Here is a 21,234-nt window from a genome sequence, read left to right on the forward strand (position 1 = left end):
TTTCAGAGCCTGGATTACCTCTGCATTTGAAGAGCTAGATTCGTGTCTAGCCAGGGCCAGCCCTAGACTGTCTGGCACCCTAGGCAAGGCTAACTTCTACCCCCACCCCCGGACTGATAACGTCACCAAGTCATATGGGGAGCACCCACTTTGGCACCCCCAGAAGGTCTGCGCCTTAGGCAATCACCTCGATTGCCTACTGGCAGAGCCAGCCCTGTGTCCAGTGACATCTTAGAGGCTGACAAGATTTGTGGGGCAGGGAATATGAACCTTTAAGAGTCAAAGGTCCCTTTGTCAGATGAAGTAGCTAACAAAGGGAAGATGGGTAGCTCAGCTGTGTTAGTCTGTGCGTGGCAGTAGAAAAGAGCAAGCATCCAGCAGCACCGTAAAAATTGCAAATGCAATTTTGGGCTGTATCTACAGAAGTATAGTGCCCAGATCACGGGAAGTGATGGTATCGCTTTACTCTGCTCTGGTAAGACCTCATCTGGAGTACTGTGTTCTGTTTTGGGCACCACATTTTAAGAAGGATATAGACAAGCTGGAATGGAGCCAGAGGAGGGTGACGAAGATGGTGAGAGGTCTGGAGACCAAGTCCTATGAGGAAAGGTTGAAGGAGCTGGGGATGTTTAGCCTGGAGAGGAGGTGGCTGAGAGGTGATATGATCACCATCTTCAAGTACTTGAAGGACTGTCATCTAGAGGATGGCATGGAAATGTTTTCAGTGGCCCCAAAAGGTAGGACCAGAACCAATGGGTTGAAATTAAAAGAGCTTCCGGCTCAACATTAGGAAGAACTTCCTGATCGTTAGAGCAGTTCCTCAGTGGAACAGGCTTCCTCGGGAGGTGGTGGGCTCTCCTTCCTTGGAGGTTTTTAAACAGGGGCTAGATGGCCATCGGACAGCAATGAGGATCCTGTGAATTTAGAGGGAGGGATTTGTGAGTTTCCTGCATTGTGCAGGGGGTTGGACTGGATGACCCTGGAGTTCCTTCCATCTCTATGATTCTGTGATGGCATTGTACTATAATTGCAGATTCTTGTTTTTGGACTTAAGAATCCCCTATACTGCACAAGACCCAGTTAATTCATGCTATGGCATTCCCCATTATCAGGGCTTCCCCCCCCCTTTTTTTTCTTCTTTTCTTTTTTTTTTGGGGGGGGGAGAGCAGGAACGCAGTTCCAGTTGGCTTGGCATCAGGGTGTGTGTCCTAATATGCAAATAAGTCCCTGGTGGGCTTTTTCTACAAAAAAACTCCCTGTGTGAGACAATGGTGATATCAGGGGGTGTGGCCTAACATGCAAATGAGTTCTTGCTGGGCTTTTTGCACAAAAAAGGCCCTGCCCGTTATAGCAGGGGGAGGCGGGGAGGTAGCTGTGAATTTCCTGCACTGTGCAGGGGTTGGACTAGCCCTTCCAGCTCTGTGATGTGTACACTCATTCCACTCATATCTGGCATAAACAAGCACTGCAGATTTTTGTATTGATTGAAAAACCTGCAAAACTTTGTTCATCCAGAGCCAACACCAGGGCAAAAGAAAGGTAAGTTTGCCTTCTAGAACATCACTGTGGGAGGTTTTTTTTTTCCCCAAGCCACTTTTGACTGTGTTAAAACCCCTCATCTGTCTTCAACCTTAAGGTCTCGGAGGAGAAGAACTGCTTGAAGTGTTAATGGCTCTGGAGGAGGTGTAAGTGATTTCCTAAAGTGTCTTTAATAGCTGCTGTGCAGGCTCTGCGGGACAGAAGGGAGGAGGAGAGCCAAAATAAACTTCCTGGAATAGGAGCTCGCCTTTATCCCATGCACTGCTATTGCCGTGAAAGTGAAGAGTTTCAAGGGAAGCCCAGTTTTTAAGCTGCACTGTCTCTTATCAGATGCTCTTTGGAGCACACTCAATTAATCTCCTCCCACCTCAGTTTAAATTAGCCTCCATCTGTGATTGGATGTAGGTGTAGCCACTTTGGTTTTATTTCCATAATGATAACTGAGTGAGGCGGAATTCATGCTCAGCAATCTCCCACGATGCATCTGTCAGTGGACAGTGCCACCTGAGAGTTCCATATGAGGGAACTGAAATCTGAATGTAGCCTCCGAGTAGGGTCAGCCCGGTGCTGGCACCCGGAGGTAGCTTCAGAGGGCAGGGACATTCAAATAGGCATACTGTTGGGATGTCACTTCTGGCACAAACCCGGAAGTGACATTATCACTTAAGCACAACACTAGGATTTCCCCCTGAGCAGCCTGACCACTGAGAGCAGAAAATTAACTGTACAGCACATATTTTAAAAATTTAGAAGGAAAAGGCTAGGCAGGAAACTTTTGTGCCACATGTTTTAGGTTTTTTAGGAAAGTTTTTTAAAAAACGTGAACAAGCATATTGGGGCTTTTTTTGTAGCAGGAATCCCTTTGCATATTAGGACACTCACCCCTGATGTAGCCAATCCTCCATGAGCTGACAGGGCTCTTAGTACAGGACCTACTGTAAGCTACAGGAAGATTAGCTACATCAGGAGGTTGCGGCCTAATATGCAAAGGAGTGCCTGCTACAAAAAAAAGCCCAAGGTATATCTACATATCTGGGGAGTCCCCTGGGGGCTGCTTGCCACATCTGTGGAAACCCTGTTGTTTGTCTTTCATTACCCACACAGAGGCCAGCCATTTTTACTATTAGATATACCAATTTTTCTATTTGTGGAGGTTTTAAACTGGCTCTCGCCCAACATACAGTGGGAATTAAGCTAATGAATCTCCTTCATTTGGGATTATACATTTTGGGCACTGTAGGGATTACTCCCTATTTCTATCACCACACATCAATAATCCTGCCCTCTAGAGATCAGAAGAAGAAATACATGCTCTCACATCAATCACGTCTGTTCTACAAGCCACGTAAAAAAGTTCCACGCCCTCAATCCACATGCATGCTTACAAAACCACAGAAGAGAGGGTGGCTCAGTGGTAGAGCATCTGCTTGGTAAGCAGAAGGTCCCAGGTTCAATCCCTGGCATCTCCAAAAAAGGGTCCAGGCAAATAGGTGTGAAAAACCTCAGCTTGAGACCCTGGAGAGCCGCTGCCAGTCTGAGTAGACAATACTGACTTTGATGGACCAAGGGTCTGATTAAGTATAAGGCAGCTTCATATGTTCATATGAGAGAGCCCACTCCCCACCCCCCAATAGTGGTTAGAGTGGCAGGTTAGGATGTGGACAATCGGGTTTGAATCTCCAGCCTGTCCTAGAAGCTTGCTGGGTGAACTCAGGTACTTCATAATCTCTCATCCCAACCTACTTCACAGGGTTGTTGGCCTGAGGATAAAGCTGAGGAAGGGAAAATGATGCCATGAGACACTTTTGTGTCCCCAAGAAGGAGAAAAGTGAGATACAAATTTAAAAAATGTAAAATGTGGAAACATAAGTGCGGTTTTAGTGCTGGGCGGGATATCAGAGAGCCGGATGCTGCTATGTAACCCCGGACTGAGAGCTCCAGGAGAACCCAACTCTGTGTGCATTTTTTTAAAACTTGGAAGTAAGTCCTATTGGACTCAGTATGCTTAGACTGCAGCCTGAACTTTTGGGGAGTCTGAACACGGCAAGCAGTTCCAGCAGTTGCTAAGAAAAATGAAAAAATTGAATTTTTAAAGAACAAAGTTTGAGTCCAGTAGCCCCTTTAAGACCAACCAAGTTTTATTCAAGGTATAAGCTTTTGTGTTCACACACACTTCTTCAGATGTGTGCACATGAAAGCTCATACCTTGAATAAAACTTGGTTGGTCTTAAAGGGGCCACTGGGCTTGAACTTTGTTCTGCTGCTTCAAACCAATACAACTGAGCAACCTGAATGATTTTTTTTAAAGTCAGCCGAGATTCCCTAACAAGAACATAGACCACCTCAGATCTGTGGGAGAGGGCCTGGTGTAAATAACTGGAATGTCTGACAGAAACAAACTTTGAGTCTGGTGAAACTATGTCAATAACAATAAACCAGGCCCTATTTCCTTTTCTCCTCCTACTTCCTTCCATTTTTCTCCTCAGAAAACTTCATAGGGAGAGATGGTCACGGCCTACTGACCTTCCCTTTGGTGCCTGCATCCTCATGAACAATGCGGCCGCTGTTTCCTACTTCCTTTCACTTCCCCCTTCCTTTCCAGCCACTGTCGCAGAAGCAAATTGTTCAAATGATGGATCTCACCCCACTGCCCCCCATGGCTCTTCGCATTCAGTATCTATTGACTGTCAGTTCCAAATCACTCCTCCCTTTTTCCTGTTATGCTGACAGGGAAGATTCACTCCAGGAAGCATAAGGCGGTTGCCCTTCCTTCTGTTATTTCACTCGCAAAGAATCATTTTCCTATCAATCAATATTCACAAGGAGGGGCTACTTGTACCAGTGATAAAAAAGGGAGTTCTTTGCTGCTGGAATGTGCAGTCCTTCAGGTTACACAGAATGCTTTGTCAGGCAGAAGAAAAGGAAATTCAGTTTAAGGAACACAGAGTGAGGTTGGCTGTACGCATTATGTTTTCCAGGCAGAGTTCAACCAGTGATCCATTCCCAAAACGTTGGTGTAGTGGTTAAGTGTGCGGAGTCTTATCTGAAAGAACCAAGTTTGATTCCCCACTCCTCCACTTGCAGCTGCTAGAATTGCCTTGGGTCAGCCATAACTCTCACAGAGTTATCCTTGAAAGGGCAGTTTTTGGGATAGCTCTCTTAGCCCCACTCACCTCACAGGGTGTCTGTTGTGGGGGAGGAAGATAAAGGAGATTGTGAGCCATTCTGACTCGGAGATTCAGAGTGGAGGGTGGGATATGAATCCAATGTTGTCATCTTCTTCTTTAGCTTGTAAATACGGGATGGCAGCAATACTCCAAGCTGTGGAGTCTTGTGAGCAAAAATTCTACTTTGTAAGCTACTGGCATTAAAGTTGAGAGGGAGCAATCTGGTTACTGCATAAATGAGTTTCCTCTGGAGCCATTATTCCTGAGCTAAGACAAAAATGTGTGAGTCATAGGCCAAAAAAACCCCCCAAACCCTATGTGCTAGCTCACACTATCTCAGTTTAGAGGGAACTGGATGCCAGCCTCCAGGTGGGACCTGGGGATCCCTGTAATCACAGCTCATCTCCAGAATATAGAGATCAATTCTCTCAAAGAAAATGGCAGCTTTGGAGGGTGGACTCTACGGCATTGTACCTCATTGAGGTCCCTGTCCTCCCCAAGATATATCCCCAAATTTACAGGAGTTTCTCAGCTTGGATCTGGCAACCCTATCCCACCCATACCCTTCCAATAGCAAGGCCCTATAAATATGTAGCATCCTCATAGACCAGCATAGCCAGATTTCATAAAACCTTGGAAGCTAAGCAGTACTCGGTTGGGAGACCAAGAAGGGAATCTGGGTTGCTATGCGGAGGAAAACAATGGCAAGCCCCCTCTGCTCATCTCTTGCCCAACCCTAAGTTCCCAGGACTGGCCTGAGTTGGTTGCAACTTTAGAGCACACAATTATTACTCAATATACTTGGGGAGGACACATTTTTACAAGCACAATCGGTGTGAAGATGAGGTTACTCAATTTTATTCCTCCCTTTCCATCTTGGTCATCCAGCAGATCTGGTTTTATTTTGGTTTGTTTTTTTAAACGGCTGTTGAAAATCTTTCAAAAGGAACCGGGCAAGGTTTTCGCGGAGGTAGGGCTTAGCCTGCAATCCATTCCCAAAGCGGAATCACTTAGCCCTACCTCCACCCAAACCTTGCCTGGTTCCTAGCTGCTCATGGGTGTACTGCATATGTATCCGAAGCAACGCGCATGCACACAAAAACTTAGAATTAAGCTTTGTTGGCCTTCGAGGCGTCACTGGACTGAAACATTGTTCTGTTGCTTCAAACCAACACACCTCCATTTAGCCCGATAAAGAGTTCTGTGGAAGTCTGCCTACCATGTTGTCGTGGTTGTAACAGAAAAGCAGTAAATTATTATCTGCAGCGCCGTAACCAGTAACTGATATAACACAAATTTGAGCAGACTTCGGAGGATGGTGGAAGACAGGAGGGCCTGGCGTGACTTTGTCCATGGGATCGCAAAGAGTCGGACTCAGCTGTGCGACTGAACAGTATTCTCTCTAAGATTTTCTCTCTAAAAACCCAGCATTCTCTCTAAGATGAGCTAGTTCACAGATTTTTAGCCTCCAGCTTCCACAGTTTTGCCTTAGCTCAGGAAGGATGGCCCCAGAGCATAATAATTTATGCAGTAGCTCACAACTTGAATGTCAGCAGCTCACAGCTTTAACACCGCCAGTGGCTCACAAAGCAGAATCTTTGTTCCCAAGACTCTGCGGCTTAGAGGGAACATTGCCTGTAACTATGATTTGCAAGTCCACGGATGGGTGAGGCAGTGGGAGGGGAGGGGAGGGAGAAGGCAGAATCGCAGCAGCCCCCAATTGCTATCTTTTCTCTCCGCTCTCCTCTGCTTCTCCTCCAGGCTAGAGAAAGGGATGCAGCAGGAGGAGGAGGAGGAGGGAGTGGAAGGAGGCCGGAGCATCAGCCACCGCCGCCGCCACTTCTCGGCCTCCCTCCCTTTGCGCACTGCACTCTGGGCTAACATGGCAGCTTCCTGTGCCATGCTCGCCTTCCCTCTCCTCTGACCAACCTCCCCGCGGTCGTCCGTGGGGGCTTCTCTCTCGGCTGGGGGGAGCTCCGGGCTGGCGCTAGGCATGGAGAAGAACTCCAGCTGCGAGAGCCTCGGCTCCAATCTGCCTCCTGCCGCTGCCGCCGCTGCCCCCACCGCCACCCGCCAGCCCAGCATGGATTCCCTCTCCAGGTAAGCGCACGTCGGGACCTTGCTCGCCTTGGCCCCCTAGGTGGGGGGAGGGCTTGCACAGCCAGGGTTGGGGGGGGAGCTTTCTGGAGACCCCGCCTACCTCCCTGGTCGAGCTCCTCTGGGAGGGTCCAAAGATGCTGAAGCTCCGTCCATGCAAGGGGTGGGGACGAGAGGTTGCCAACTCTGGGTTGGGAAATTTCTGGAGATTTCTGGGGTGGAGCTTGGGGAAGAGAGGAACCTCAGCAGGTTATAATGCCATGGAGGCCACCCCGCCCCAAAGCAGCCTTCCGCCTTCCTCCACCCCCATGGAATGACCTTTGAGGTCCGGAGTTGCCATTTCTGATCTCCAGGCCCCACCTGGAAGTTGGCAACCGGGTAGCTGCACTACACGTGCTTGTAATTTCAGAGGCTTGGCCCTTTGTTGCAGCGAGGACAAAGCGGGTTTAGTGGCCCTTGAATGACTCAGATGGTTTTTGTTTGAGGTAGATTGACATTTTTGTTATTGAAGGTGTTCCTAGACAGCTGTTTATTTCTGCACATAGGAAAGGTCCCCTGTGCAAGCACCAGTCGTTTCCGACTCTGGGGTGATGTTGCTTTCACAACGTTTTGAGCACATACTCAGACACTTCCCTTTATAACTACAATCTCTGGTTGGGCAACACAGAACACACCTAGGTGGCCCTTTGGTCTGATCTGACATGGCTCCTCATGATTTGATCTCTGTGTCCTGCTAGCTGGAGATGTGCTAGAGATGGCATTCTCCTGTACCATGTGGCTTTATTGATTTGCTAAAGGCACATGAGTCCAACCATTAGTCTGTTATGCCCAGCGCTGCCCTGCTCTGACTGGCAGCATCTCTCCTGGTTCTCGGAATGAGATAAATCACTTCATCTTTATCCGATCCTTTTAACTGGAGATGCCAGGGATTGCTACTAGAGCCCCCAAAGGGTGATTAGCACATTGAATTCACTGCCACAGGAGAAGGTGGTGGCAACTACAAGCATAGACTGCTTCAAGAGGGGAATTGAATAAACATATGGAGCAGAGGTCCATCAGTGGCTATTAGCCACAGGATATAGAGTACCCAGCTTGCAGGGGGGAAAGTGTAGATGACTGGGGAAGGCAATGGCAAACCACCTCGTAAAAAGTCTGCTGTGAAAACGTTGTGAAAGCAACGTCACCCCAGAGTCGAAAACGACTGGTACTTGCACTTTTACCTTTATAGATAGAACTCTCTGTCTGGGGCAGTAATGCTTGTATTCTTGGTGCTTGCGGGGGTGGGGGGAGGACAGTAGGAGGGCTTCGAGTGTCCTGGCCCTACTGATGGACCTCCTGATGGCACCTGGTTTTTTTTGGCCACTGTGTGACAGAGTGTTGGACTGGGTGGGCCATTGGCTTCTCTTATGTTCCTTCTGGATTCAAAGCAGTTGCTCTACTATTGAGTCATAGACCCCACGACTGGGGCTCTGTGCCCCTCATGCTTTCTTGCTTTGCATCCATTTCCTAGTGGCAGATTTTGTGTACCACATTGTGCACCTGGCAGTACACTCCTAAGAACACTTTTAAGCCTAAATAGGATTCTGAGTGTTTAGAACTGCTCTATTAAGTTGGTGTCTATATGATTGAACCAGGTGAACTTTGGGGAACACATCCTACAGTTCGGTGGCACAGCATATGTTTGCCCAGTGGTGCAGTTAGACATTTTTCCAGATGGTAATGTTTATTTCAAATGCAAGCCCACAGCCTGCTTTTAGGGCCCTCCCATATAGATGATGATTCAGTGTTCCAGACATCCAGCCCTGACGGCTATACTGGTTTTGGATGTAGAAGAACTCTGGACCAGTCCCCAACAATCCTTTGTAAAGCATCTCAAGAAGAAACTAGGGTTGCCTAATGCCAGGGGGCACCCCCACTGACACTCTCCATCCCCCCCCCCCCACCAGGACTCAGTGAAGCAGCATGGAAAAAAGCTACCGCACAACACCACATTCACTTCCGGTTAAGGATCCAGAAGCGCTGTGGTCCTTCAACACTCTAGAAATTTCCCTAGTCTCTATGGTTTTTACCATAGAGTATCAGAAAAAGCCTTGAGTGTCGCATAGCGTGGTGATGTGACTTCCAGTTATACAGACAGAAGTGGCATTGTGCGACACCATTCACCAGGTCTCCTCCCCCTAGCTTCCTATTGATTGACAGCTCTAGGTCGGAAACCCTAAAAACAGGAGTGTTGGGAAAGACCTTTCTCAACCTGAGATTTTGGACAGCTGTTGCCAGTCAGAATAGACAATGCTGAACTCAATAGATCAGGGGTCTCCAACATGGTGCCCACTGACACCTTTTCTGGCACCTGCCAAGTGTTTTTAGAAAGTGGGTGGGACCAGATAGGGCTTTTGGAGATCTGATTGGCAGTTTAGATTTTTTTAACAGGTCGCTTTGGCAGCAGCTGCCACCACTGCACAAGGATCTTTATGGTGTGACTGAAATTAAGGTGTGACAATTGTTTTGTGGCTGGTAGGGTTGCCAGCCCCCAGGTCCCAGTGGGGGATCCCCCAGTTTTGGGGGTTTCTCGCTGCCATGGACCAGCTGGCCAGTAGGGAAAAAACCCTCTCCTAAACAATTTAACCACAGAGTTTGCCTAGTTTATTTATTTATTTATTTATTTATTTAGAATTTATATCCCACCCTTCCCACGAATGGCTCAGGGCGGCTTCCAACAATAGATCCCACATAACAATAAGCAATATTTAAACATGTGAGGGAATAGACAATTAAAACAGATAAAACAGATAAAACTCTAAAAATTAATAAATATTCAAGTATATATAAAGGAAATCTGGCAAGTTGCATTAGGTTCTCAAGCTAGGTATGGGCTAGCCGGAAGAGGGTCGTCTTACAGGCCCTGCGGAACTGAACTAGGTCCCGCAGGGCCCTCACCTCCTCCGGCAGCTGATTCCACCATGTAGGGGCCATAACAGAGAAAGCCCTTTCTCTGGTGGATTTCAAGCGGGCTTCTTTCGGCCCAGGGACAGTAAGGAGATTTTGTGTTCCCGACCTCAGTACTCTCTGGGGAACATGCGGGGAAAGACGGTCCTTCAGGTAGACAGGTCCCAAGCCATATAGGGCTTTAAAGGTGATAACCAGCACCTTGTACCGGACTCGGTATATCACTGGAAGCCAGTGCAGGGTCCGAAGACTCGGCTGGATGTGTCCCCACTTTGGGAGACCCAATAACAGCCGGGCCGCGGCGTTCTGCACCAGCTGCAATTTCCGAGTTCGGGACAGGGGCAGCCCCATGTAGAGGGCATTGCAGTAGTCTACCCTCGAGGTGACCGTAGCATGGATCACTGTTGCTAGGTCGTCGCGCTCCAGGAAGGGGGCCAACTGCCTTGGCCGCCTAAGATGAAAAAACGCGGACTTGGCAGCGGCTGCTATCTGAGCCTCCATCTTTAAGGAAGGCTCCAATAGCACCCCCAAGCTCCTGACCCTGTCCGCCGCTATTAGCGCGCACTGTCAAAGGCTGGCAGGGGGATTCCCCCTCCCGGGCCGCGGCGACCCAAGCAAAGGACCTCTGTCTTCGCAGAATTAAGCTTCAGCCCGCTCAGTCTGAGCCACTCAGCCACGGCATGTAATGCCCGATCTAGATTTTCCGGGGCGCAGGTTGGCTGGCCGTCCATCAGTAGATAGAGCTGGGTGTCATCAGCGTACTAGTGACACCCTAGCCCGTGCCCTCGGGCAATCTGGGCAAGAGGCCGCATATAGATGTTAAATAACATCGGGGAGAGAACCGCCCCTTGTGGTACACCACAGTCAAGTGTGCACCTCCGGGACAGCTCCCCCCCAACTGCGACCCTTTGTCCCCGACCTTCCAGGAAAGAGGAAAGCCACTGTAAGGCCAACCCCTGAATCCCTGCGTCGGTGAGGCGACCCTTCAGTAGCCGATGGTCGACCGTGTCGAACGCAGCCGACAGGTCTAACAGCATCAGCACCGCCGAGCCGCCCCGATCCAGATGCGGTTGAAGGTCATCCACTAGAGCGACCAGCACCGTCTCCGTCCCATGTCCCGGGTGAAAGCCAGACTGAAATGGGTCAAGGACGGAAGCATCCTCCAGTTTAACCATAGAATGCTGAAAACTCAGAGCATCCCCTCTGTGATGTCTCAGACACAACGCTGTCACTTCCAGGTGATGTCATCACATCAAGGATGTCATGCGATGTCCCCACCCACCCCCAGAATGCCCCCCAAATCCCGTCGCTGGACTGAGAAGGGGACCTGGTGACCCTAGTGGCTGGCTCCGCCTCTTGCAGCAGCCATTTAGCCGCAGCCATTTTGTTGCCAGGCCTACTGTGCCACATCAGAATTACTACTGAGCCGTTGGATCCAAAAGGTTGGGGACTTCTGAGACAATTCAAAGGCCCTACTTGGTATAAGGCTGATTTAGTATTATATATCTACTTCATATAACCCACCTTACTCCCTAATGGCATACGTCTCTTCTAGTTCTTTCCAGTTCTTGTCAAGCTATCTTAAAAAAAAAGGCAACTAAAGAGGGGTGGGGAGTGTGCATCGGGGTTAAGTCAAGGGGAGGCAGACCATAATGTTTCTATATTCTAATACACTCTGTAGGGTGGATGGAACACATGCCCATCTGCCTTTCTATTTTAAGGCCCAAATATGATATTTCATGCTGAGGCTTGGGTAGAGAAGCAGTTACTTGTATATTAATTTGTAGGCAGTTGAATCTTGGGCGTGCAACTTCGTTGGGTGCAGTCGACTGCACATTATCCGAGCTGGGGATGCATTTCATGATTTAAAAAAGAAAGAAAGAAGAAGAAGCAGTATGCCACCAACAAAATCCAGACTCCAAGCCTTGCAAGCCTTAATTCTGCAGACATGGCGATTTCGTAATAGTTGTTTGCTTTATTCTCCTTCTGCCAATCAATCGGGGGGGGGGGGGAGGCCAATCTGTGCCTGCTAGCTGCTGGACGTCTCACTGCTGGGAGAGCCAGTTTGATGTAGTGGTTAATCCCAAAGAAGAAGCAAGAAAATACTGGGAGAAGTTATACACATGGTTAGACACTTAAACTGCTTTAATGTGAATTGTGGTGAATATTTTTCAATTGATATGGTTGAAATACAAGCCAAATTGATAACTTAAACGGGAACTTACAATATAACGCTATATGATTTACCGTAATGAGAAGTCAAGAGTGAAACAACATGATGAAACTCTTTTGTATCTGAATGATATAGCGACATGCAGAATGTATTCTGTTTTTCTTGATAGATGTACTATTACTTTTCTATTTCCATTTCCTCCTTTCCTTTTTTTCTCTTGAAAATAAAAAATTTATACGCGTGGTGCATTCCCAAAACGTTGGTGTAGTGGTTAAGTGTGCGGACTCTTATCTGGGAGAACCGTGTTTGATTCCGCACTCCTCCACTTGCAGCTGCCGGAATGGCCTTAGGTCAGCCATAGCTCTCACAAGAGTTAACCTTGAAATGGCAGCTTCTGGGAGAGCCCTCTCAGCTCCACCCACCTCACAGGGTGTCTGTTGTGGAGGGAGAAGATATAGGAGATTGTAAGCAGCTCTGAGACTCTGATTCAGAGAGAAGGGTGGGGTATAAATCTGCAGTCTTCTTCTTCTGTGGATTAAATTTAAGCGTGATGTGTAGTTCTCATTTCCAGCCCCTCCACCCCCTAAGGCAAAGCAGCCATGGTAGATGGGGCTTAGGATGAGTGAATCCCAGCAAGGGGTGATGGGAAGGAGCTGCTTAACCTTTCCTTTCTTGTTTAACCTTTACATCTTTATGCTGATTCAGACCATTATCTATCAATAGAGTTATCAGCTCCAGGTTGAGAAATGCTTAGAGATCTGGGGGTGGGGGTGGAGTCTGAGGAGGATCTGAGGAGAGCAGGGACTTTGTTGGGGTATAATGTCAGAGTCCAGCTTCCAAAGTGAGCAAAAAAAACCCAGACCGTGACAAAAATAACAATTGTCGCAATACAATGTTTTATAAAGTAGAACAGATGTTAACACATTATGCATATTCATAAGATTAATACAATTTTGTATTAATTAAAGATGTTGAACAAAACAGGTCCCAGGACAGATCCTTGAGGCACTCCTCTCCAAGAGGATGAGGAACCATTAACCAGCACTCTTTGGGTGCGATTTTTTAATGAGTTACAGATCCACCTAACAGTAACAGGATCCACTCCACATTTTGCCAAATTGTCAACAAGAATATTATGTGGAAACTTATCAAAAGCCTTACTGAAATATATATCCAGCAAGGTAGTCACTTTCTCAAAAAAGGAGATAAGGTTAGTCTGATTTTGTACACAGTGGGATTATTGCTTTTCCAGTTCCAACAACCTGGAGTGGGTGTTGCAGCTGAGATGGTTTGCTCTGAGCAGGATTTTGAAGGATCTCTGGCAGAAGTCTTTCACATCATCTGCAACTGCAGCTCCATACTGGAGGTGCCAGGGATTGAACCTGGGACCTTTTGTATGTAAAGCAGATGGACTACACTGGGTAGGGTTAGCTTGGCAAGAAGAGGAAGAAGGAAGAAGAAGAAGAAAGAAGAAAGAAGAAGACGACTGCAGATTTATACCCCGCCCTTCTCTCTGAATCAGAGTCTCAGAGTGGCTTACAATCTCCTATATCTTCTCTCCCCCCCACCCCTCAACAGAAACCTGTGAGGTAGGTGGGGCTGAGAGGGCTCTTACAGCAGCTGCCCTTTCAAGGGCAACTCCTGTGATAGCTATGGCTGACCCAAGGCCATTCCAGCAGGTGCAAGTGGAGGAGTGGGGAATCAAACCCAGTTCTCCCAGATAAGAGTCCGCACACTTAAGAACATAAGAGAAGTCATGTTAGATCAGGCCAGTGGCCCATCCAGTCCAACATTCTGTGTCACACAGCGGCCAAATATATATATATATACACACACATACACACTGTGGCTAATAGCCACTGATGGACCTCTGCTCCATATTTTTATCTAACCCCCTCTTGAAGGTGGCCATGCTTGTGGCCGCCACCACCTCCTGTGGCAGTGAATTCCACATGTTAATCACCCTTTGGGTGAAGAAGTACTTCCTTTTATCCGTTTTAACCTGTCTGCTCAGCAATTTCATTGAATGCCCACGAGTTCTCGTATTGTGAGAAAGGGAGAAAAGTACTTCTTTCTCTACTTTCTCCAACTACACTTAACCACTACACTAAACTGGAGAGGTGATTTAAAGAGAAATGCCTCCTCCAAGCTGGCTGACAGAGCGAGGGGTGCTTCAAGAGCCACACAGTATGTGTGAAAGAGCCACATGTGGCTCCCAAGCCGCAGTTTGGCCACCTCTGTTATAGGTGGAAAAGCAGATGGAGACGTATTGAGTGGGGGAGGGGGGAAATTGGCAAGGGAAATGTTATTTCCTTTCCTTGAACTGAATCTTCCCTAGTCTGCTTTCCATTTTTTTAAAAAAAAACTTGGTTATAGTGTTGCCATGGTGAGGTTTAGGGTGGGCTGGACCTCAGCAGGGTTTAATGTCATAGAAAGCAACCATTTTCTCAAGAGGAATTGATTCTGGTAATCTGGAGTGGAATTGTAATAGCAGGAGATTTCCAGATGTCACCTGGAGGTTGGTAACCCTACTTGGTGAATAAGGAGTTTGGCCCTGATTATTCTTCCCCTACCCCCATCCCATCCCCCCACCCCCCACAGGCATTCCTCATATACTTTCAAGGCTAGCTTTATAGCTTAAGTGTTAGAAACATGTTTTTAAAGGGAAAACTTGGATTATCTCAGTTAGCTGTATGCTGTACAGTACCAAAAGCCTGTGCTCTTTGGGTGCTTTTGAGTCATGAAAAAGTATGATTCAGTGGAGGCTGAGGGTGGTTTCTGAGGAGAACAGGGTGTTGCATTTCAATGGGTCTTGGCTTTCTGTTCTCGGAGGCCAGCGAGAGATCCCAACAATCCACGCATTGTTTACTGGGCGGTTTATGCAGACTGCAGGCTGTTTGTCATCCTTCCCCCCAACCTCCCAAGTTTTTTTTTTTTTAAATGACTAATAGTGCTTGACCATAGCTTTGGACACTGTAGGCTATTGTGTGTTGACAGAGAAAGGAACTGACGCTCTTAGAAAAAGCTCGCTCACGATCCAAATATAGGGTACCTTTCTCCATTGCTTGTGGGAAAATATGGCCCAGATAGAAATCCAGCAAGAGATGTGTCTGATTTTGGGTCCTTTCTCCTGTCCAGTTACATTTTCCTCCAGAGGAAGAACACTCAAGTTGAAGTCAGATGCAGAATTGTTTATAGTCAGCAGCAAATTTTGCTGAGGGAAGTAATTTAAGAGGGGACAGAATCTGTCAGAAGCCAACCGTTTGAGTTCTGAGAACCGTTTGAGTTCTAAGGGCAAAGGACATTTTCTCTTAGAATGGCAGTACCATCTTTGGTTTGGGCAGGGGAGGGAGAGACTTCAGTGGCATATAATGCCAGAGTCCTCCTTGCCATAGAGTCCATCATTTTCTCCAGGGGAACTTATTTCTGTCACCTGGAGATCAGTTGTAATAGTGGGAGATCACCTGGCGGATATACAGAAAACAATATGACTATACATTAAAGCGGTATTGTAACAAAAGGAAAAACTGTATAGAAGTAAAAATTGTTAATACAAGTCTGTTCATACAAGTCTTGGCTTGCTATTCTATATTTTGAAACAATTTGATCTCAATATTACTAACAAAAGACACTTGATGCCAGAATTTAACAATTGGCAAAAGTATGAGAGAAGGTTGATTTATATATTTTAAATTGTTTGGGGTTTTTTTTACTGTTGATTGTTTTTATGATGTAACCCACCCTGAGCCTGTTCTACAGGAAGGGTGGGCTAAAAAATAGAATAAAATAAGTAAATAAAAATATTACAGCAACAGCAGCAGTATGACATCAACAGCTTAGGTAACTATCCGTTTCATTTGCCTTCTGCAACTTCAACTATCTGCACAGCAATTGTAAAAGCCGGAGAGTGTCCTAAGCACAAATTTGAAGAAAATACTGGGTATTCAATCCTTGAACTCAAGGCTTTACCTAGTGTACTGCAGCCTGAAGAAGGGGATCAGACTAATTCATGGAGGGCAGCCCTGCTTAGTACTTGTATGGGGGACAACCACAGGCAGACCATAGCAAACCACCTCTGTTTGTCTCTTGCTTACAGAGTCGCTGTAAATCAGCTGCAGCGAAAGTGGCTCTCTGCAGGCTGTGAACTGAGTGCCAGTAATGTAGATTGCCTTGCATTAAAAACCTTCCACTGCACATTTTGATCAAGTAAGACCTTTAGTTTTAGGAAGCACTTCACTCTTTCCAAGAGTGAAGCTATTTCAGCACTTTGCAAAATTTTCATTTAAAAAAAAAAAATCCTTCTCTCTCTCTCTCCCAGTGTTTCTGAAGTGTCTTTCTTTTTGTTGTTCTCAGGGGAGCCTTCGTTTCTCTAGACCAGAGTCAATGATATTGTATGTGGGTGGAGAAAAGCACAGTGTATTCATACTGGAGCGTGAATTAAATCATAATCTGTGGAGGGGAAGGCAAGAGTTCAGTGTGGTGAGGTAGCTCTTTCATTTGCCTTTTAACAATGGAGTAGACAGGTTTAGCAAGGACGGGGAGTGCGGACTGCTGCTGACTGACTTCTGTTTTATAATGTTATGCATTGATTGTGAAGGTTGTTTCTCATAATTTCTTTCTCCTGTAGGTTTTTAGTCTTCATAGTGATAGGGATCTGAAATTGGTTCACTGGTTAATTGGGCTATTCTATGCTTTGATCGCACCTTGTACATTTTTTAAAAAAAATTTGATAATGTTTATTGGGTTACTCTACACATTTGTGAGGGGGGAAACTAGTTTTCTGAGACTTAAACCACAACTCCTTTTTAAATTCCAAATAAATTCAAGATTGCAGCCGTAAAACTTATTTTCTCTGGTGGGATGACTGAACTCTCTTCTGGAGGTGAGTTGTAACCCTGGGAGATCTCCAGACCCGCCTAGATATTGGCAACTCTACACATTATGCCATAGTGTGAGCTTTCCATGACTCTAGCAGGTTTCTCTGTGTTTATACTGCTGAAGGTTAAGTGCTGATTGTCTCTGGAATTGTTAGTCAGTGGCTGTAAGAAGTTTTCCCCAGATACACAGTTCTGCTAAACTAACAGGGTTGCCAATCTCTAGGTGGGGGCAGGGGATCCCCCGGTTTGGAGGCCCTCCCACCTCTTCAGGGTCATCAGAAAGTGGGGGGGAGGGAAATGTCTGCTGGACACTCCGTTGTTTCCTATGGAGTTCGATTCCCATAGAATATAATGGAGAATTGATCTACAGGTATCTGGGGCTCGGGGGGGGGGCTGTTTTTTGAGATAGAGGGAACGAATTTTCAGCATAGCATCCAATGCCTCTTCCCAAAGTACTCTCCAAATTTCAAAAGGATTGGACCAGGGGGTCAAATTCTGTGAGCCCCAAAAGAAAGTGCCCCTATCTTTCATTATTTCCAATGGAGGGGAGGCATTTAAAAGGAGTGTGACCCTTTAAATGCGATGGCCAGAACTCCCTTTGGATTTCAATTATGCTTGTCACAATCTTGCTCCTGGCTCCACCCCCAAAGTCCCCAGATATTTCTTGAGTTGGACTTGGCAACCCTGTAAACTAAACTGTCTTCATTTCTTCCTCTGCTCCTTCTCTTTTTCAGTAGTACATCCACGTCTCATTCAGAGCATTCGGCGCGGACAAAATCTGCTTCTGTTGTCTCGTCAGATTCCATTTCCACCTCCACAGAGAACTATTCCCCAGATTTAAGGGTAAGTCTTAAGGCAACGTAGGCCTCAGAACAGTCATGCAAAACAGCTTTTACTGGATTGTGCCATGTGAAACACCAAGTGAGACATCCAGGAATGTTGGCATTCATTTTCTATGAAGGAATAACTTCCTGCCTGTGGAAAACTAGCACTTCAGGGAAGGAGACTAAGGCTGGATCCTCTCTTTTCTCAAGTAAAAATGATGTATGTGCAGGGTGAGTTTCTTTTAATTGCTGGGGAGCATTCGAGCATGTAATTGTCCCTGAAACTTGATTAGTACAGCCCCCCCAAAAAAAATGCAGCATGTGATTTTTCCATCCTGCATGTGTAGAACAGCTGTCAGCATCATATTCATTGCTGAAGCAGGGTCTATAATTCTTCTTGTCTTCATGCCCCGATTATTTGGAGGCTAGAATTTTCTGGTGAAGCCCAACTGGTCTCTGTAAATCAGGGCTCCCCAACCTTTTTTGTGCCTGTGGACACCTTTGGAATTCTGACACAGCTGGTGGTTGCAGCCACAAAATGGCTTCCCGAGGAGGTGGAGCCAGCCATAAAATGGCTTAAGCGCTGTCCTTCCAGTCACACAGGGAAGATCCTTGTACTATGTTGACAGCTGAGCCAGAGCAACATTTCTTAAAAAATATGCCCAGCCAATCAAATCTCCAGTGGCCAATTGGGAACCCTGCTGGGCTAAAGCCCTTCCTGACCCTACCTACTTTGCACTGGTCTGTTCCCAGTTTGTTACAGACTGCATAACTGAAAAGTATGGTGTTCAGTCAGTGTTACTATTCCATGGAGTAAACAGTAACTGTTTCTTCCTGAGCTGTAGCATCAAGGTGGAACGCAGGGCAGCTGTGATGCACAGAGTAGCGCCTCTTGTCTTCAATGCTCCCTCTAAGCTGTAGAGCAGGGGTCCTCAAACTGCGGCCCGTGGGCCAGATGCGGCCCGCTGAGGATGTTTATGCGGCCCGCCGGGTTATGGCAAAATCAGACCGGAAGTGACGTTCGACCTAAACTCGCATTAGCAACGCACACTTCCGGCACTGGGCTGAGGCGGCGGAGACAGAGTGTGAGGTGATACCGAGGTGAGGTGAGTTCCCAGGCCAGGGTGTGTGGTGTGGGGAAGGGAGAGAGATGCAGAAGACGGAGAACTGACGGCCCGCGGCCTTGTACAGTAACGGGCAGGTCCGGCCCTCCAACAGTCTGAGGGACAGTGAACTGGCCCCCTATTTAAAAAGTTTGAGGACCCCTGCTGTAGAGCCTTGTGAGCAAAAATTCTACTTAACGAGCTACTAGCATTAAAGTTGTGAGCTCCTGCATTAATTAGTTTGCCATTTTTCCTGAGCTACGACAAAAATGCGTAAGCTGCAGGCTAAAAAACTGTAAGCGAGCTCACGCTAACTCAGCTTGCTCACACGAACTGCTTGTGTTCACTGTTGACACGATACAGACACCTTAAGACTGTGAAGAATGTCCTTCGTTGTATTCACAATGCTCCTGTTTGTGTATTGAAGCAGCCCTTCTGTGGGAAGCGCAAGGGAATGGGAATCGAAAGTCAGTGTGTTGAACAGAACTTTCACCTTATTTTCCTGACGTGGTTAAGTTTTCCCAGGGGGACTGTTTCATTCAACCAGTTCCGCATATGAAACTCAGTCCTTCCATGAGGGATTCAAGATCAGACTGTCAGAGAGCAAGCCCTGAAATTCTTTACTTTTAAAACTTTTTTTCCAGAAAAAAAAAAAAATTGGGGATTGCATTGTGACAGCACTGTCTTTTTAAAAACTACCCACACACAAAATTACGTGGCTACAGTTACTGGCGTGTTACAGTGTATAAAGAATAACAATTTAGAGAATAACTATCAAACATTCATACATTCCAAACATGCAACACTGCACTCTTCGTAAAGCCCGACTTGCCGAAAACCGCTAATAGTGGAAGCCAATGTCTGTTTGAGACATTGAGAGCCAGTTTGGTGTAGTGGTTAAGTGCGTGAACTCTTATCTGGGAGAACTGGGTTTGATCCCCCACTCCTCCACTTGCAGCTGCTGGAATGGCCTTGGGTTAGCCAGAGCTCTCGCAGAGGTTGTCCTTGAAAGGGGCAGCTGCTGTGAGAGCCCTCTCAGCCCCACCCACCTCACAGGGTATCTGTTGTGGGGGGAGAAGATATAGACGATTGTAAGCTGCTCTGATTCAAAGAGAAGGGTGGGGGTATAAATCTGCAGTCCTCCTCCTCCACCTTCTCAATTGAAAATTCCAAATGGGGAAAATCGCCCTTTTCTCTGTGCTAGTGGAAAGAAGATAAGAACCCTGCCATTTCATAATCCAAGAAAGGGACTGTAGGCTGGAACCGCCCATTTCACTGTAGAGCTTCGTCGGATACTCAGATCGGGGTATTATTCTGTGTTATACATTTTACAATCCTTCTCAACACATGACAAGTCAAAAAGCTGACTCCTCCTAGGACTGCAGCACGACCTTGGATATTTTCTCCCAGCTACTTACGTTTTTTGATGAAAGAAGCAAAAGCTCATGTTCCAAGTATATGTCAGCAGTATGAGTCCCAGCAGTGAGTCTCAGTTCCTAACACTTTCTAGACAGACCCAAGCCTGGCCTTGCTATTAGATCTTGCTTAGCACTTCTACGTCTGGGTGTTCGCTTAGGGTAGTGATTTTCAAATTGCAATCTGTGGGTTGCTAGGAAACTTAACAGTTCAGTTCGTAGAAGACCAGTAATGAAAGGCAAAGTGTTTTTATTTCTCCAAGACGGCATTCCCATTGCTACTGATCTGTGCCTCTGCAGGAGAGTGTAGGATATGTTTTTAGGTCACAGACCATACAGATCAAAGTGAGGCTTGACCATTCATCTTAGGACATACCCTAGAATGTGACCCAGAATCCTCTTCAGCACACAGAGAATCCATGCCAGAAATGTTGAATTCACTACCAGAGGATGTAGTGGTGGGTATGAGCATAGACATCTTTAATAGGGGATCAGACTAATTCATGGAGGACAGGTTTATCAGTGGCTACTAGCCACGGTGACAAAAGGGAACCTCCTAGGGTTGCCAGTCTCCAGGTTGTGGTAGGAGATGTCCCAGAATTACAACTGGTTTCCAGGTAAAAGAGACCACTTCCCCTGCAGAAAATGGCTGTTTGAAAGGTGGACTCTATGGCATTATGCCCCACTGAAGTCTCTCTCCTCCCTAGACTTCACACCCAGAATCTCCAGGAACTTCACAATCCAAAGGTGGCAACCCGTAGAACCTCTGCATTCAGAGGCGTTAATAAACTGCTGAATACCAGTGCCTGGAGGTAATACCAAGTGAAGGCCTTGGCCTCTATGCATTGTTGTTGGCCTTCCATAGTAACTGATTGGCCACTGTGTGAGATGGGAAGGACTAGTTATTCTGATCCAGCAGAGCTCTTCTAATGTGCAATTTCTTGGCAAATGGGTCAGTGGAAAAGTACACCTGAAGGCAGAAAGATAGTTCTAAGTACTGGTAGGAAAGGAGGAAAGTACTGGCAGGAAAGGCTTTGTCTTCCCAGAATATCTTTGGGATGTGTTGTTCAGCAGTTCCAAACCATGTTAGGAG

General features: G+C 46.7%; 1 protein-coding gene across 2 annotated transcripts in view; it reads left to right on the forward strand.

Moving 5' to 3' along the window:
- Window positions 1-6,758: 6,758 nt before the first annotated feature.
- The window catches only part of MTMR2 (myotubularin related protein 2), a 73,290-nt gene continuing 58,814 nt past the window's right edge, over window positions 6,759-21,234 (forward strand). For both annotated transcript variants that reach the window (XM_060234914.1, XM_060234915.1), the window contains exons 1-2: window positions 6,759-6,806; window positions 17,534-17,642. In XM_060234914.1, coding sequence (XP_060090897.1) covers window positions 6,790-6,806; window positions 17,534-17,642 — 126 coding nt within the window. In that variant the 5' untranslated portion in view covers window positions 6,759-6,789. The remainder of the gene's footprint in view (window positions 6,807-17,533; window positions 17,643-21,234) is intronic.

Source organism: Heteronotia binoei, chromosome 3 (genome assembly GCF_032191835.1).
Source record: "Heteronotia binoei isolate CCM8104 ecotype False Entrance Well chromosome 3, APGP_CSIRO_Hbin_v1, whole genome shotgun sequence".
Classification (NCBI taxonomy): domain Eukaryota; kingdom Metazoa; phylum Chordata; class Lepidosauria; order Squamata; family Gekkonidae; genus Heteronotia; species Heteronotia binoei.